Genomic DNA, 17,000 nt, shown 5'->3' with positions numbered 1-17,000 from the left:
TGCCAATGGTGCATTTACCACTGCCATTTTCCCTTGCTCAGAGCAGCCCTAGATTACACAAGGGTAGAAATACCAGCTGTCAGGCTACACTCACGCTTCCACCATTTCTTGTGCAGGTGGAGCTGCCCCTGGTGTTTGCACAAGCATGGGAGACTTTCCGCAAATTGTAGACAAGGCAAGCCTCAGAACTAGAGAGAGACTTTGGATAGGGTTGAAGAGGAGCTCTTCTTGTTGCTCTCACCAACAGAAGCTGGTCCAATAAAATATATTACCTCATCCACCTTATCTCTGCCTTTAAGGAACGCAGCCTACAGTGAGGCAAGTGGCAATGGGGGGAGAAGTGTTGAGGCAGCTGCTACCTCCGTTTTTGCCGAAGAGACATTCACAACCCCTCTTCGTCCGAAGTGTTGCTGCTGTACGTAGTGTAGTGGATTATAGTGCAATGACGCCTTGTGTACAGAGTAATTGTCCATTCGGTTGCAGCTGTGCAGGAGGCCGCGGTCTAGGGGCGCGGGGTGTCACAAGCGTGCACCTTATAGCGCGTGCCCAAAAAGTGCTCTGGGCCGCGTGCCCTGTTTCGACTGTGCACTTTACGCTGCCACCAAGCATCCTGCAGGGGGGCGTCGGCTGCTTTATTCCAACGGGAAAGGAGGACTTGTGGCACCTTCGAGACTGACACATTTATTTGAGCATAAGCTTTCGGGAAAGCTTATGCTCAAATAAATGTGCTAGTCTCGAAGGTGCCACAAGTCCTCCTTTCCTTTTTGCGGATGCAGACGAACACGGCTGCTGCTCTGAAACCTGTCTTTCTTCCAGCGGGCTGCTCGGCAACGGCGCGCTAGGGCTGCAGCGGTGCCCAGCGGCGCGGGCGGTAGGAGACACGCAGCTCGTGACTCGCCCACGTGCGCGGGCCGCCCAGCCGCGAGCCCGGCTTCCTCCTGCCTGCCACAGCGCTCCGCGCCCGCGCGCCCGACAGGCACCTGTGCGCGTGGGCGGGGCGAGGGGAAGCCGGCTGCGGCGCCTGCGCAGTGCGCCGCCCCGAGTCGCCGCGGCCGCAGTCACTTCCTGCCCTCGTGCCCATCCGGCTCCGGGGTCAGTGGTCGCCGCTCCCGCTGCGCCGGCGGGACACGGGGACGGTGAAGTTTGGTTCGCAGGCGGGGGGCGGGGAACGAGTCCGCCCGGCGGAGGCTGGTGCGGCGGCTCCCGGCGCGGGCGCAGCGTCCCGTCCCGCTCCCTGCCGCCGCGCTGCTTTGGCGCCCGCTGTCACCTGCCGGCTCCGCGCGGCGACCCGCTCGGCTCAGCCCCGGCCGCCGCCCGCTCCCCGCGGGGCTCGTGGGTGAGCCGCGCCGCCTGGCACGGGCGCTGGCGGCTGCCCCGCACTCCGTCCCCAGGAGCCTCCGTAAGTGCAGCCCGGGCGGCCGGGAGCCCTGGGCCCCGCGGGGCGGCGGCAGCTGCTGCCGCCGTCGCCGCCCAGGGAGACGGGGACTGCGCAAGCTGCCCCATGTGCGGGGCGGGCTCTCCCGGCTCAGGCGCCCGACGGTCCCGCTCTCCCCGCGGGCTGGGCGCTGCTCCGGTTCCGGGGGAAAGAGCAGGGCCGGGTCCCCCCGGGGGGCGGCGGGAGGGGCTCAGGGCAGGGTCGGGTTCCTGGGGGGATCGGGGTGTGTGTGTCAGGGCCAGGTTCATGGAAGGGGTGGTGGGCAAGGTTGGGTTCCTGGGGGGGCAGGGCAAGGTTGGGTTGGGGGGGTGGGGCCGGGTTCCTGGGGGGGGTGGGGCCGGGTTCCTGGGGGGGGCAGGGCAAGGTTGGGTTGGGGGGGTGGGGCCGGGTTCCTGGGGGGGGCAGGGCAAGGTTGGGTTGGGGGGGGTGGGGCCGGGTTCCTGGGGGGGGCAGGGCAAGGTTGGGTTGGGGGGGTGGGGCCGGGTTCCTGGGGGGGGGGCAGGGCAAGGTTGGGTTGGGGGGGTGGGGCCGGGTTCCTGGGGGGGGCAGGGCAAGGTTGGGGGGGTGGGGCCGGGTTCCTGGGGGGGGCAGGGCAAGGTTGGGTTGGGGGGGTGGGGCCGGGTTCCTGGGGGGGGCAGGGCAAGGTTGGGTTGGGGGGTGGGGCCGGGTTCCTGGGGGGGGCAGGGCAAGGTTGGGTTGGGGGGGTGGGGCCGGGTTCCTGGGGGGGGGCGGGGCAAGGTTGGGTTGGGGGGGTGGGGCCGGGTTCCTGGGGGGGCGGGGCAAGGTTGGGTGGGGGGGGTGGGGCGGGTTCCTGGGGGGGGCGGGGCAAGGTTGGGTTGGGGGGGTGGGGCCGGGTTCCTGGGGGGGGCGGGGCAAGGTTGGGGGGGTGGGGCCGGGTTCCTGGGGGGGGCGGGGCAAGGTTGGGGGGGTGGGGCCGGGTTCCTGGGGGGGGCGGGGCAAGGTTGGGGGGGTGGGGCCGGGTTCCTGGGGGGGGGGGGCAAGGTTGGGGGGTGGGGCCGGGTTCCTGGGGGGGGCGGGGCAAGGTTGGGGGGGTGGGGCCGGGTTCCTGGGGGGGCGGGGCAAGGTTGGGGGGGTGGGGCCGGGTTCCTGGGGGGGGCGGGGCAAGGTTGGGGGGTGGGGCCGGGTTCCTGGGGGGGGGGGGGCAAGGTTGGGGGGGGGGGCCGGTTCCTGGGGGGGCGGGGCAAGGTTGGGTGGGTGGGGCCGGGTTCCTGGGGGGGCGGGGCAAGGTTGGGTGGGTGGGGGGGCCGGGTTCCTGGGGGGGGCAGGGCAAGGTTGGGTGGGGGGGGCGGGGCCGGGTTGGGTTGGGGGGGGCGGGGCCGGGGTCCTGGGGGGCAGGGCAAGGTTGGGGGGGTGGGGCCGGGTTCCTGGGGGGGCAGGGCAAGGTTGGGTGGGTGGGGGGGGTGGGGCTGGGTTCCTGGGGGGGGCAGGGCAAGGTTGGGTGGGTGGGGGGGGGCGGGTTCCTGGGGGGGGCAGGGCAAGGTTGGGTGGGGGGGGCGGGGCCGGGTTCCTGGGGGGGCGGGGCCGGGTTGGGTTGGGGGGGTGGGGCCGGGGTCCTGGGGGGGCAGGGCAAGGTTGGGGGGGTGGGGCCGGGTTCCGGGGGGGGCAGGGTAAGATTGGGTTGGGGGGGTGGGGCTGGGTTCCTGGGGGGGGGCAGGGTAAGGTTGGGTGGGGCCGGGTTCCTGGGGGGGCAGGGCAAGGTTGGGTGGGGGGGTGGGGCTGGATTCTTGGGGGGGTGGGGCCGGGTTCCTGGAGGGGCAGGGCAAGGTTGGGTGGGGGGGGGTGGGGCTGGGTTCCTGGGGGGGCAGGGCAAGGTTGGGTTTGGGGGGTGGGGCCGGGTTCCTGGGGGGGGCAGGGCAAGGTTGGGTTGGGGGGGGTGGGGCCGGGTTCCTGGGGGGGGCAGGGCAAGGTTGGGGGCTGGGCCGGGTTCCTGTTGGGGGTGCTGCGGAGTGGGGAGGGCAGGGCAGGGTTCCTGTTGATGTTGGGGCAGAGGGGTGGGGCAGGTTTCTGGAGGTATTTTAGGGCAGAGTTTTCTTGCCTCTAGTCTGGAGGTGAAAAGAGTTTGGGGGGGGGCATTCATGAAGTAACATACAGTATATGGGGCCTCAGTCACACTTCAGTACCTGGCACAGAGCAGCGATGGAGCTGAACATTTGACAGATGTGTGGGTCAATATTGTTAATAGGAGTTATAGTTGGGTTTTCACAACTTTATGGATGCTTGTTGTTATTGGGGGATGAATCACGTGAATTTCATCAACCAGTAGGATCTAGGTGGGTTTTAACAATTGTGGGTGCTATGGTAGTACAAACAAGAATAACTGAAAGATGGGTTAAGTCCCTACAGTTAAGCAAAGTGGTGTTGACAAACACAAGGGACCCCAAAACCATGGAATTTGTGCAGCCTTATGTCTTACACATTCCTAACATTGGTTCTTGTAGGAACCAGGGATTCAAAATGTTGGTTATGTTATCATTTTATTTAGGGACATGACTGGAGTTTAGGAGGAACAAGGGTTTCCTTGATTCTATAACTCTTGAAACTTTTGCCCTTCATTGAAATGCGCTGAAATAAACAGATTTTTTAGATTTGAAAATGGTTGATAAATAATACAGATTTTCTGCCTTAAAAAAGGCACAGTTGGCCTCTGAGCGAGTTCAGTGCTGTTTTAGTCTTTAGGAAGTGGGGGTATGATGTTAGTGTTGTTTAAGTCTTATGGTCTGGGAGGTGACAGAGAATTTGCTTATTTTAGCAGAAACAAGCTGCTGGATGTAGAAGGAAAGTAGGTCGTGCACACAGAAAATGCCTCTAAGGGATAAGTGTTGTCAGACTGACCATCATCACCATGGGTGCTGTGAACCAGGTATAGTGCTTTGTAATACTTTGTTGTTTTTTAATTGATTCTGTCCTCTAAGAAGCTTTCAGAAACTGGCTGTACAGAAATATGCTGTAATAATGAAGCCATTACTTAGGCAAATATGAAGTTTCCTAATTTCAGTTTTTAAAATGTTTGTTAAATATCCTAAAACTGTCACAGTAAATTACTTCAGGAAGATCAGTTTCTCAGTTCTTACTGGGTGCATAATAACCCTCAAGCTCACATGGGCATTGTGTGCACTGAACTGAGGGGAAAGCGAGATACTAAGAGCAGTCACCCTGTATCTGCATTTTTAAAAATTGTAGTGTTCTGATTTTTTTCTAATCTGTATTTTCTTTTGCATTCTGTTATGCCCAAATATAAGAGGATGGATTTACTTTATACCTTATCTGTTAAATATTAACAGTCATAGTTTTTGTTTTTGAGACCCCCCCACCCTAAACTACCACTAGCTTGTTTTGAAATTAGGTTTGTATAATAACATGGAAAAAGTCATATATAAAGGTGGAAGTGTGCACTGTGGAGTCCAACCATCTTTTTTGTTAAGAGACTTTTCATTATTGTTTTACTTAATGTTTACAGTTGGAAGTTTCAAACAGAAATGTGTTTCCTCACCAATTTCTTCTTCTTTTTGTCTATTGCTTTATTGTGGTAGTGCTGTTTATGAGGAGGTTTCCTCTTTTTTTAATCTCTTCCCCCCGCCCCCATCCTCCTTTTTTTTTTTTTAAAGTATTAATGTTTTGGGACTAATAGGAGGAAAGTGTTGTCTACCAACTCTGAAATTGTATCTGTAGCTTAGCTAAAGGTAGTTTTGAGAAATAAATTGAATAGTTTCAACAATAAACCTTTCTATCTAAATAGAAAGTTTTGACTTGTTGCTGTAATTTAAAAAAAATAGATTGAATATACAATTCTTACCTTACAGCCATGCATTTTGTCCAGTTCACATATGAAACTCCCCTTGATGTCACATGGAAGTAGCACATGTATATCAGAGGCAGTATCTAGTCCAAAGTGTGCTTTTTTGTTTTTGTTTTTGTTGAAGAATGGCAAGTAGGTTAGTAGGATACAATGTCATTGTGCTAGATATCACCAAGCAATTAGATGATTTATAATGGTTGTTACATATGTTCGTGTTTTAACAGTGTTTATGGTATGGGCATAGTTGGATAGAATAAAAAGTCCACCATTCTTAGACTGTTTTTTCCTAAAGTAATCATTGCATTTTGAATTTGTTTATAACTGCTCATATTCTAGGGCAGTATTTCCCTTTATCTTTGAATCTTGTCTAAATTATTTTTTTTTAATGTTCAAAAATAGTTTTATCTTATGCATTGACCCCTTTAATATAAATATATGTGGTTTAATTGCGATGTAGACATTCTGGGACCCACCCATCTCGCAGGTCCTAGAGCCCAGGTGCCAGTCTGAGCCCAGACATCCATACTTCAGTTAAGCAGCCTGAGCCCTGCAAGCCCAAGTCAGCTGGCATAGGTCCAGCTGCAGGTGTCTAATTGCAGTGTAGAAATACCTAAGGAGATCTGGGCCCTGACTTTGCAGACACATAAGTAACTTTGCATTTGAGTAGCCTCACTGAGTTAAATGGGGCTATTCCTGTGTGTAAAATGATTCATCTGTGTAAGTGTTCGCAGGATCAGGATTATGGTGTCCATATCAATATCGATATTTTCTATACATCAGTATATCCCACTTAAAATAGGACTATCGTGACCACTGGGGATGTCTTAGCTTTTTAGTTACATGTCACTAGAGTTTGTAAATATATTTTAATATTGTTTACAAAGAATTAGAGGTGAATCTAAATCAGATTTAGAAAAAGTGTCATTTTAGATGAGATCATTTCTGAAATTTGCTGGATTAAAAATGCTTGAATATAAAATGAATAAGAATTGAAATATATAATTTGCAGTAAACATTAAGTAGATGTGTTCATACTTATTTAGAACATTTGTTCTAAATAATAGTTCTTTTGAGGGCATAGTCAACCCTTGAATATAAATCTGTATCTTCGATTAAAGTCACTGGGATCTGCCCATATGCATGCAGATGTTGAATTTGGCATTTTCATTTTTTTCCCTCACATACTTACTTTTGTTTTTGGTTGCACCAAAAAATGAGACGAGGATTTTGTGATGGCACAAGGTGTCTTGAGTAATGCCAATCTAACGGGCAATTCTATGAATTGAATAGTCTAAGCTGGCAGAGACCATTGAGTTATCTACAGTTCTCTTCTATTTTTGTGTACGTACATACTCATATCCATGTTTATGAAACATACACAGGACTATAGGAATATACATTTAAAAAAAACTAATCAAAATCACAACATATTGCCTGAAATAAACAGCTTTGATAGAAAATCTATCACTCTTCAATTTAATTTCAACAGCAAGGAGGTGTGAGTGCAAAATTCCAAATGCCATCCCTAAGCCCTTTTTATTATTACAAGGAATAGGGCTAGTCACTTTAATTAGCTCTCAACTTCGATGAAAAAGGGAACAACATTTTTCCTGATGACTTTGTCCTGTTTTTCAACCAGCCTCAAATATTGAAATATATATGTGTATGTCTCCTCTAACTGTCATCCTTGATGTCTTGCAGTGTATTTGTTAGAACCTGGTGATCCTCCTTTGTTACAGCAACCTCTGCAGATGTCAAAATCTGGTATTCAACAAATTATTGAGTGTTTTCGATCAGGTACGAGCATTTGTTTTTTGTTTTTTTTTTAGTTATTTCCTTGCTTCTAACTATGTGATAATACAAGTGTGTCAGTAAGGTTATTGATTCCATAGAACCAATTTTCTACACATAATTGCAAAATGTTTGGCTGAGATTTAAGCTCTGTCCTTGTGAGATCATCAGTTCCTATAGTTCCTTTATACAAGGTGATGAAAAGACAGTCCCAGTTAAGTTTTATGCTATATTCTTAAAACCACTTCATTTTTAAAGTTGCTAAGTTCAGACAGTTTCAAGGAATTTTGCTTTTGTGGCACAGTTGTCATTATCTCAGTTACAATTTCTGCTAAGGGTCCATGCCCATGTGTCACCTTTTCTTGATGTTTTTTCCTCAAACTTTGAAAAGAGAATTAAAAAAAAAATTAATGTTTGTCTTGCACTGTTATATAGATAGTAGTGTAACAGCACTGCTATTACAATACTAGGGTTTTTTTTCTCTTCTCCAGTGCTGTCAGGGGTTGGCTGTGTATTCCGGTTCGGTAGCATCACCTAATGGTGATACTCCGGAGTGTAGCATCTAGCAGCAAGATTCCAAGGGTCAGTTTCCCTGGCAGTTACAGTTTAGGGCAGTGTCGCCCACTGACGAGAGTTCAAAGTCTGCTTTGCCTAAGGCAGTGAGTCTCAACCTGCGGCTTGCAGGCAGCTTGTGGCCCAGTTAGCGCATACATATGTCCCAGCTGTATGCTAAAAAAAAATTCAAAGTTTGCTGCTCCCTGGTGCTGGCAAGGCGTGGCTGGTTGAGGAGGAGATGGTGCCACGGAGCCGTGCTGGAGTGCTCCCTGCCAGCAGGGAAGACAAAGCAGCCCTCTGTGGCAGGGGAGGAGCTCCCATGCTGTAGGGACACACTGTAGGGTTGCCAGGGTAGGGGGAGGCCCTGGGTCATCAACTCTCACCACCCAGGCGTAGTTTGGGGGGCATTGCCCCCTCTCCTCCCATCCAGATTTCTGCGAGCACAGAGCAGGGCTTGCTCTGCTCAGCCTGTGTAGGGTGGGGGGGGGAGAAGATTCTGTCCTTCCCATGCTGTGCCAACTTGCTCAGCACCTCTCCCTGGCTGAGCTGGCAACTCCAAGCCACTGCCTCCTGGGTCCTAGTGCCTGTTGTCTTCCTCTTCTATGTGTGCTGGGTCTTGTTTCTGTATAATGGTTAGTGCCCATTTGGGGGCAGGATGAGACAGTGAGGAAGGAAGAGGGCTGGGATAGGGCAGGGAGAAGAGAAGGGGATAGGGGAGGGGGGCAGGGGCCGGTGTGAAGAGGAAAGGGGCTGTGGTGGGGAGAGGAAGGGAGAGGGGGAGGAGAGGGATGGGGGAGAGGGAAGAGAAGGGAATGACTGAGAGTGCCATTTCTGGAGTGAGAATTGCCTCCTCACTTCTGGGCATCCATGCCAGAGGCGTCCAGAGAAATCGGAGCGGGGGTGGGGGGACATGTCCCCTCATTAGCCACAGCGGTGTGTCACCTCTGGTGGGGGGATGAGCATGCTCCAGGCTGCACCCTGACCTGCCTGTACCAGATAGTGCCCGCCTGCCGGTCCCCTGCTGGCCATGTCCTGACCTGGAGCTCACAGTCAGAGAAGGAGGCTGCCCTGTAAGTCCCATCTCGGGGGGAGAGCTGGTGCAGGGTGGAAATGGGTCCCATGGGTAGCTTCCCAGCCAGGGTCCCCCATGGCTTGGTGGGTGGGATCAGCCCTGCCCTTGACTGTCTGGGAGCAGGCATTGAGAGACACATGCCTGACTGGCCAGCCACAGCCGACAGGGTGTTATATATATTGTGTGGATGTGGCCCACTTATCAGATAGAGAGCTGCATATGTGGCCCACAATGGTAAATAGTTTGAGATCGCTGGCCTAGTGGCTATTGTTCAGGGTAGTGTTACCCACTGATGAGTAGGGTAGGGAAACCTGGGCCCATCCTACTCCACTGGGATCTGAACTTCGAAACAGTGGCCCTTGTACAGGGCTCAGGACCCGAGACCTCTAACTGTACTCTGAGTCGCTTCCTACCCTTGTTTCAGTTCCACTGACGACATCACAGGTTGGACATGAGGTCCCTCCTGTGTTCTCTGATCTGTCTCCAGAGTCTCTTCTGTTGGCCCTAATGAGTCGCCACCCCTTGGCTCCTGTGGTCAACTAGCTTCCAGCGGCTTGGCGATGAGTCTCTGTCTTGGTGGTGTAGAGCCTCGGTGGCTTTCCAGCAGGAGGCTGCTTCACCTCACTGCTCTCCTCCTCAGTCAGCCCAGACTGAGCTGAGTTGCTCCCATTTAAATGCTACCTCCACTGGGATCATGCCCAGCAGAGGGAAGGGGGTGTAGCCGCTTATGCCTAGAGCAGCTCTTTAACCCTTTCCCACCTTTCGAGGTTGGTACACCCCATCACAAGTGCCAGTATGTGCTAATGAATATATGTATCTGACAGTAAAAACTGAGTTTTGGTTGTGCATGCTCCGTATAGGTAATGTTAGAAAGCTTTGACCCAGTACAAGGGCAGACCCATTTTAAATGTACTAAAGTACATTTTTATTTCCATAGTTCACAGTATAAAAACATAGAGATTCAGTACCAGTGTTAAAGTTTTAGGAGATTTCTTTAATGCTAAAATACAAATTTATTTAGAGATTTTCCTTTTAGATCTGTGGCAACATAGCTATGTGTGTGTGATTGAAAGACTTGCGAATCATCTCTCTTACTATATAACTTCCAAGAAATATGGCTGTGCTAGCTCCTGCAGATCTGTGTGATCATCGTTGGCTTTCCTCGGTACGAGGATGTTGTCTGCTGGGGCGGAAAAAGTCGTTGATGAGACTTCTGTATTCTCCCTTCATTTGCATTTAAGAAATATATAATAGTGACCAGAGGGAAAATGGGATGTGAGATACGTCATCTGTGACCTTTTATAAGAAGATGGAACATTTGGGTGGAATTGCCTAAGGCCTCAAATTTGTGTGTGCCCTTCTCCCACCTGAAGCGGATTAGCTGGAGTCTCCTTGGATAGCAGAGTGACCTAATTTCAAGTAATTTGTCCCCAGGCCGTTCCAGAATATCTTTACTGGCATGTCATATAAATTCATGGATTACTTCCCTCTCTTTTCTCATTTGCATCAAGACAGTTGGTCAGAAAGAAAAACAACTTTTGACTAGGGTTTTACTAGTTACCACTTTTGAACAAATGACATTTCATTATGGAAGAAACCTTTGATCCTTTCAAAAAGAAAAGGAGTACTTGTGGCACCTTAGAGACTAACACATTTATTTGAGCATAAGCTTTTGTGAGCTACAGCTCACTTCATCGGAAATTGGGCAAGAGAGCAGGATGTTTTTACCCTCAATAAAGCAATTCCAATAGAAGTTTTTCATCTAATATTACATTTAAAAAATACACATGGCTTTGTCCTCATTATTAAAAGGGTATGCATGCTGAATGCTAATATACCAGGAGAACAGATAGCTGAAGTTTTGAAAGATAAAATTGCATATGTGATGCACAAACACTGTGATTCTTATGATTACTGCAGTGCTTCTTGTCAGTAGGGTATCTGCACTAGCTGAAGTCCTGTGCCAGTCTTCTATAGGCTTCAAGATGAGCTAGTTTCATAGTCTCAAAATATTACTGGGACTTGATAAGCTGACAATTGCCTACAAGCCAAAAATAAATATAAAAGATGGAGATGGTTCAGTGGAATTGAGAGGCTTCCTCCGCCTGAGAAGCTTAGTGGTCATTGCATTCATCCCCATTTCCCATAAAGCTGGATGAGATCTTTCCTCTTCCCCTGCAGTGTGCCTACAACAGCAAGGAAGTTGTCTCTCTTCCGTTGACAGTCAGTTTCCAAAAATGTTACAGTTAAACTCACAAGAATCTGGTAATTTTCACTCTCTTACAAAGTACATATTTGGGAGTAGTATCAGTGAAATTGACTATTTCCTTGTAAATTTCATTCCGCTGCTGCTAGTGTGGTAGAAGCAGGGTACCTTCACTGACCAGAAATTTTTCGTCAGGTGCCATTAACAATTTGGAGATCCCCACTGCTCCCCACACTAATTTTGTCTGTATGCAGGAAATCTTCAGGTATGTTTCCTCAATGGTTCTACTTTGTGCAAAAATTCAGCTGTTTCTAGATGAGATCCAGGTAAACAGCTTGCCCTCAGAAGGGATTCTTTGCACATTTTTCTCTAGTTTGAAGTTGCTATTAACTCTGTGTCTGAGTTGGTATTGTTTTTTAAACAAGTCTCCCCTATCTTCCATACCTTTTCCCCAAAATGCTTAAGTGATGGCAGAAAAAAATCATTGCTATTACAAATATATAATAGGTATATCAAAAATATTTAAGTATTTGAAGAAATTTGATTCAAGGGATTCTAACTTAGAACTTTTATTTGAAGAGAACCCATCTGTGAAGTGTTACGGTGGGCCATGGTTAATTTTTTTTGGTGTTGTAGGTCAACTTGAAGAATATCTTGATGTTTCAGATGTGACAACACCTGTATGTCTACATCAATATTTTTGACTTGGGATTCTGAAATTAACTATAGCATATATTTTTCTGAGATATTGCATTGTATGATGAATGATCCTGTAGTATGGTGCTTTACTACATCAACAGTTTAAGTAAATTCATATTTTTTTTCCACTGGATGTTTTATCTGAACTGTTTACTTATGGATAAAGTGCAGATATCTTAGGTACTCGCATGGCCCCTGTTACCATAGTCTCTGAGCATCTCACACTTTTTAATATATTTATCCTCCCAACACCTCTGTGAGGTAGGGAAATATTATGGGGAACTGTGTCACAGAGAAATTAAGTGACTTGCCCAACATCACACAGGAATTCTGATGGAGCAGAGAATTGACCCAAGTCTTCCACGACCCAGGCTAGTGCTCTCACCCAGTGATTCTCAAATTCAGCAACCTGAGGACCCCTATTTTAATTTTAATTTTTTTTGAGACCCCCAAGCTCCCAGTTCAGACCCAGGCCCCTGCCCCCATGCCACCCCTTCCCCCCACCCTCACTCACTTTCACCAGGCTGGGACAGGAGGTGGGGGTGCAGGAGGGGGACCTGGCTCTGGGAGGGAGTTTGGATGCAGGAGGGGGTGTGGGCTGGGGCAGTGGGTTGAGGAGTTTGGGGTGCGGTGCTTACCTTGGGTGGCTCCCGAAAGTGACTGGCACATCTCTCTGGTAGCGGCTTCTAGGCGAGAGTGGCCAGGTGCGCTTCCCCTGCCTGCAGGCACCATCCCTGCAGCTCCCATTGACCACAGTTCCCAGCCAATGGGAGCTGCGGAGTCAGTGCTCGGGCGCTGGCAGTTCATGGAGACCCCTCTGTCCCCACCCCAAGGGACCTCAGGGATGTGCTGGCCACTTCCGTGAGTGGCACGGAGCCAGGGCAGGCAGGGAGCCTGCCTTAGTCCCGCTGTGCCTCCGGAGGGAGAGGAGTTGATCAGTGGGGCCTGTGGACCCTCTGGGACTTCCAGGGGTCTGTGGACCCCAGTTTGTGAAATGCTGCTCTAACTTATGGGCCAGTCTTCCCCGATGCCAAAGACCAAAAAAAGTCTCCAGATAGTCCCTAACTAATATACTAATCTTTAATTAAGAGTCTCCATATGGTTTACTGGAGTTTTTTTAAATTGTCTTCTTAAGTACCTGAGTAAATTGCCACAGTAGATTAATCTTTATAGTTTCTTAAATTTTTATAAAGTTGTTAAAAATATGTAAAATCACATGCATTTTCTTGAAAGACTCTTTTCATTTTTCAGCTGTCTCTTTACAAGAAAACTCACATTATAATTAATAGGGTTTGTCTTAAACTCTCTAAAAGCTAATATACTGGGAAATACTGCTGCCATTTTTAATTCAGCCTCTTGTGCCTCGTTATTGGTGGTGGTGCTCAGAAGCCTGCAGCACAGCACCATTACCCAGTTCCTACAAATAGTATTGCTGCCCGCCTGATAAATGTTACAAAGGCGGACAGGGACAAAACATTTGAAGGATAGGTGAAGAAGAAATGGCAATACTGCAAACAGTAGATCATGACTCCTGTGTAGATCATATGGGTTTCAGACCAAACCACAGTACTTGTGACCAAGAGCTGACAATCTCTACCTACGCTGAGAGCGGCTTCTAGGCCAGGCAGAAACAGGCACCAGTGCAGTAGAACCCCGTTTATCCGACCCGCCATTATCCAGCTCTCTGTATTAACTGAACAACCAGCGTACACAGGTCCAGAAGTTGGTGATCACTCCTGTGGCCGCTAGATGGTGCTGCAGCCTTACTTTCCCATTTTCTAGATTATTCAAATTTTTGATTGTCCGATCTGGCCCCAGTCCCAATTAGATTGTATAAATAGGGTTCTATTATATTCCTATTTTCAAGATTCAAATGTATCTAATACCTATCATGACAAATCCAACAGCCCAGCATCCTGGTTTTGATCTTTCATGCCATCTTGGGGTAAAGCTCAGTTGCTTCAGATGTGGAGTGGTCAGATGTGCTGCTAGTAATTACAAGTGGGGGACCTTTGACTCCATGCTTTGTCGTAGTAGGCAGTTTAGACAATGTACTTGCGGGTTGCACCAAATGGCAAGAGCTGTCTGGTTTCCCTCATGGATGTGCATAATGCCCTTCCCTCACCTGTTGAATGGTTAAGACAAAGATTAACCTGTGTGACTTGATTGTCAACGTAGATGCAATTGCAATATGTATGTGTATGTATAGTGTTGACTGAGGACTTCAGCAATGAGTGACACTAGTACATTTCATATGAACTACAGTATATAGGCAGAGGTGATCTCCAGATACAATGCCAGCCTTGATATTAAATGTTGTGGTTTAGATCAGCGTTTCCCAAACTTTTTTGGTCACGGAACACTTTTTAGTCTATTATCGAACACTTATAATATTATTTTGTAGTCATTTGGTTTTCAAATTAAAAAATTGCGTTTATTTATGCTCAAATATATTTTATTTTCTAAAACAAAGCAAAAATACAAATTTTCAAATAACTTGAACTAACAATTTCTAACTGGAAAGCGCATATAAAGTAGTACAAAAATCAAGTGCAAGAGTCAAAATTAAATTCTAGATTCTTTCATGGAACACTTATCCACATCATGTGGAACACCAGTGTTGCAGAGAACACAGTTTGGGAAACACTGGTTTAGATAGTTCAAGGTAGAAAACAGAAGTTTTATGAGAATACTAACTAAATCATAATATCCTATTGTAAAGTTAATAATCGTGTGCATAATGCCAGGTCCACAATCTCTTAGTCAATGGGAGCCTTTCCTTTGACTTTGAGCTTTGAGTTACGATCATACAGTCTTTGTCTGAATTCTCAAAGCACTTGGATATTATGGTACATGTAGTGCTATCTACTTTTAACTTCTGTTAAGAATATCTTTAAAATCTTATGGTCAAAACACTGTCAAGATACACTTTTTTTAATTCATATTAAAAAAAAACCCTCTTGGTTTTTATCAAACACTGTAAAATTTAAAAAACATAACTTTAAAATCTTGCATTTAGGATGTTTGTTTTTTGTGTTTTACTAAAGTTGGATAATCTGGGTTCAGAACTCCGCAGAAGAATCTTTGAGTCAAAAATATTTTTGAGTATTTTTCATTTAATGAAAACATTTGTTTTTCTGCTAAATTGTGGGACTATAGCAAGTTTCTTTTCTAGTTCCATAATTGTCAGAAGATATGTAAACCACACAAAAACTTGTATATTATCTTCTTTTCAGCTGTTCAGTTTTATAGACTGTTGCAAATAATTGGATTATAGTAAATCTAGAGGAAATACTGTTGAGTTCTTGACTTCCACTGCAGAAAGCAAGGGTTAAATTTATCTTTTAAGTATGTATATCAAAGTTAGTCTTTCAGTGACTATTATAGGTTTCACTTTTTGTGTTTATGGCAGCTATTTTATTATTTTAGTTCAACTGCTCAAAGCTGCTATAGATACTATAGATCTTTGCTATAGATGCTATAGGTCTTTGCATCTGATCTCTGTATATTCTGTATAAATTAATATTAAGTTTTATATTTTCAGAAGAGGTAGTAATGTTAATGTTCAAAGTTAAATTTACACAAGTTAAGAGGGAAGGTACTGTACATCTGGGGTCAGGCTTGGGTTATAAGGAATTACAATATCGGTTACAAGGTTCACAAGATACATACATAGTACATAACCAGCATAGACCCAGACTGAGGTGTGGGAGTTTTTAAAATGTCAGCGGATAAGTGATCTTGGGTATGCCACCCATAAAATGTATTGAGAGTCCAAGTCAGTATTGGTGTAGTGAATAAGTACATGGATGGGGTGCATCCCTTGGTTCGTATCTACACCTCCAATTGTTTTTAACAGGAGGACTCCCACTTAGTGAGCTAAAATCTCTTAACCCACAATCCAACATTTAAAAATACTTTTAAAAGGGACAGTATACTTATGGTGGACTAGATGGCTCAACTGTTCAGTAATTTATAGAGCTTTTCACTTATTTAAACTACTGACTTAGTAGTTATTAGGGCAGTCAAGCAATTACAAAAATTAAGCGCGTGATTAAAAAAAATAATAGAATACCATTTACTTAAATATTTTTGGATATTTTTCTACATTTTCAAATATGATTTGCATTCAGTGTTGTAATTGAAAGTGTACAGTGCTCACTTTATATTTACCTTTGATTACAAATATTAGCACTGTAAAAAACAAAAGAAATAGTATTTTTCAATTCACCTAATAGAAATACTGTAGTGCAATCTCTTTATCATGAAAGTTGAACTGACCAATATACAAAAATAACTGCATTCAAAAATAAAACAATGTAAAACTTTAGAGCCTACAAGTCCACTCAGACTTACTTCTTTTTCAGCTAATCACTCAGACAAACAAGTTTGTTTACATTTGCAGAAGATAACGCTTCCTGCTTCTTGTTTACAATCTCACCTGAAAGTGAGAACAGGTGTTTGCATGGCATTTTTGTACCCGGCATCGCAAGTTATTTGTGCCAGACTTGCTTAAGATTCATATGTCCCTTCATGTTTCAACCACCACTCCAGAGGACATGCATCCATGCTGACGATGGATTCTGCTCGATAACAATCAAAAGCAGTGTGGACTGACGCATGTTCATTTTCATCATCTGAGTCAGATGCCATCAACAGAAGGTTGATTTTCTTTCTTGATGGTTCAGGTTCTGTAGTTTCTGCATCAAAGTGTTGCTCTTTTAAGACTTCTGAAAGCATGCTCCACACCTCATCCTCCTCAGATTTTGGAAGGCACTTCTGATTCTAAACCTTGGGTCGAGTGCTATAGCTATCTTTAGAAATCTGATATTGGAATCTTCTTTGTGTGTTGTCAGATCTGCTGTGAAAGTGTTCTTAAATCAAACAACGTATGCTGGTTCGTCAGCCAAGACTACCATAACACAAAATATATGTCAGGATGTGGGTAAAACCATGGAGCAGTAGATGTAAAATTCTCCTCCAAGGAGTTCAGTGTCAAATTTAATTAACACTTGTTTTTTAAAAAAAAAAAAAAAATCTGCATGGAAGCATGTCCTCTGGCATGGTGGTCGAAGCATGAAGAGGCATATGAATGTTTAGCATATCCGGCACGTAAATACCTTGCAATGACGGCTACAAGAATGCCATGTGAATGTCTGTCTGTTCTCACTTCCGGTGACATTGTAAATAAGAAGTGGATAGCATTATCTCTCCGTAAAGGGGAGAGGGGGAAAGATAGCTCAGTGGTTTGAGTATTGTCCTGCTAAACCCAGGGTTGTGATTTCAATCCTTGAGGGGGCCATTTAGGGATCTGCTGCAAAAAAAAATTGGGGATTGGCCCTGCTTTGGGCAGGGGGCTGGACTAGATGATTTCCTGAGGTCCTTCCAACTCTGATATTCTATGAAATGTAAACAAGCTTGTTTA

The 17,000-nt window shown here is 46.8% G+C and overlaps 1 protein-coding gene across 6 annotated transcripts in view; it reads left to right on the top strand.

Annotated features, from left to right (window-relative positions):
• Positions 1-909: 909 nt before the first annotated feature.
• The window catches only part of ZNF800 (zinc finger protein 800), a 35,118-nt gene continuing 19,027 nt past the window's right edge, over positions 910-17,000 (top strand). For 2 of the 6 annotated variants that reach the window (XM_038387204.2, XM_038387203.2), the window contains exons 1-3: positions 1,036-1,399; positions 4,206-4,316; positions 6,954-7,049. In XM_038387204.2, the coding sequence (XP_038243132.1) occupies positions 4,256-4,316; positions 6,954-7,049 (157 nt within the window). In that variant the 5' untranslated portion in view covers positions 1,036-1,399; positions 4,206-4,255. Of the gene's footprint in view, positions 1,400-4,205; positions 4,317-6,953; positions 7,050-17,000 lie in introns of all 6 variants that reach the window. The other 4 variants (XM_043495889.1, XM_043495901.1, XM_043495903.1 and 1 more) reach the window with 4 other exon arrangements.

This window comes from Dermochelys coriacea, chromosome 1, assembly GCF_009764565.3.
Source record: "Dermochelys coriacea isolate rDerCor1 chromosome 1, rDerCor1.pri.v4, whole genome shotgun sequence".
Lineage (NCBI taxonomy): Eukaryota > Metazoa > Chordata > Testudines > Dermochelyidae > Dermochelys > Dermochelys coriacea.
Note: the sequence above shows the minus strand (reverse complement) of the source record. Positions and strands in the feature narration are given on the sequence as shown.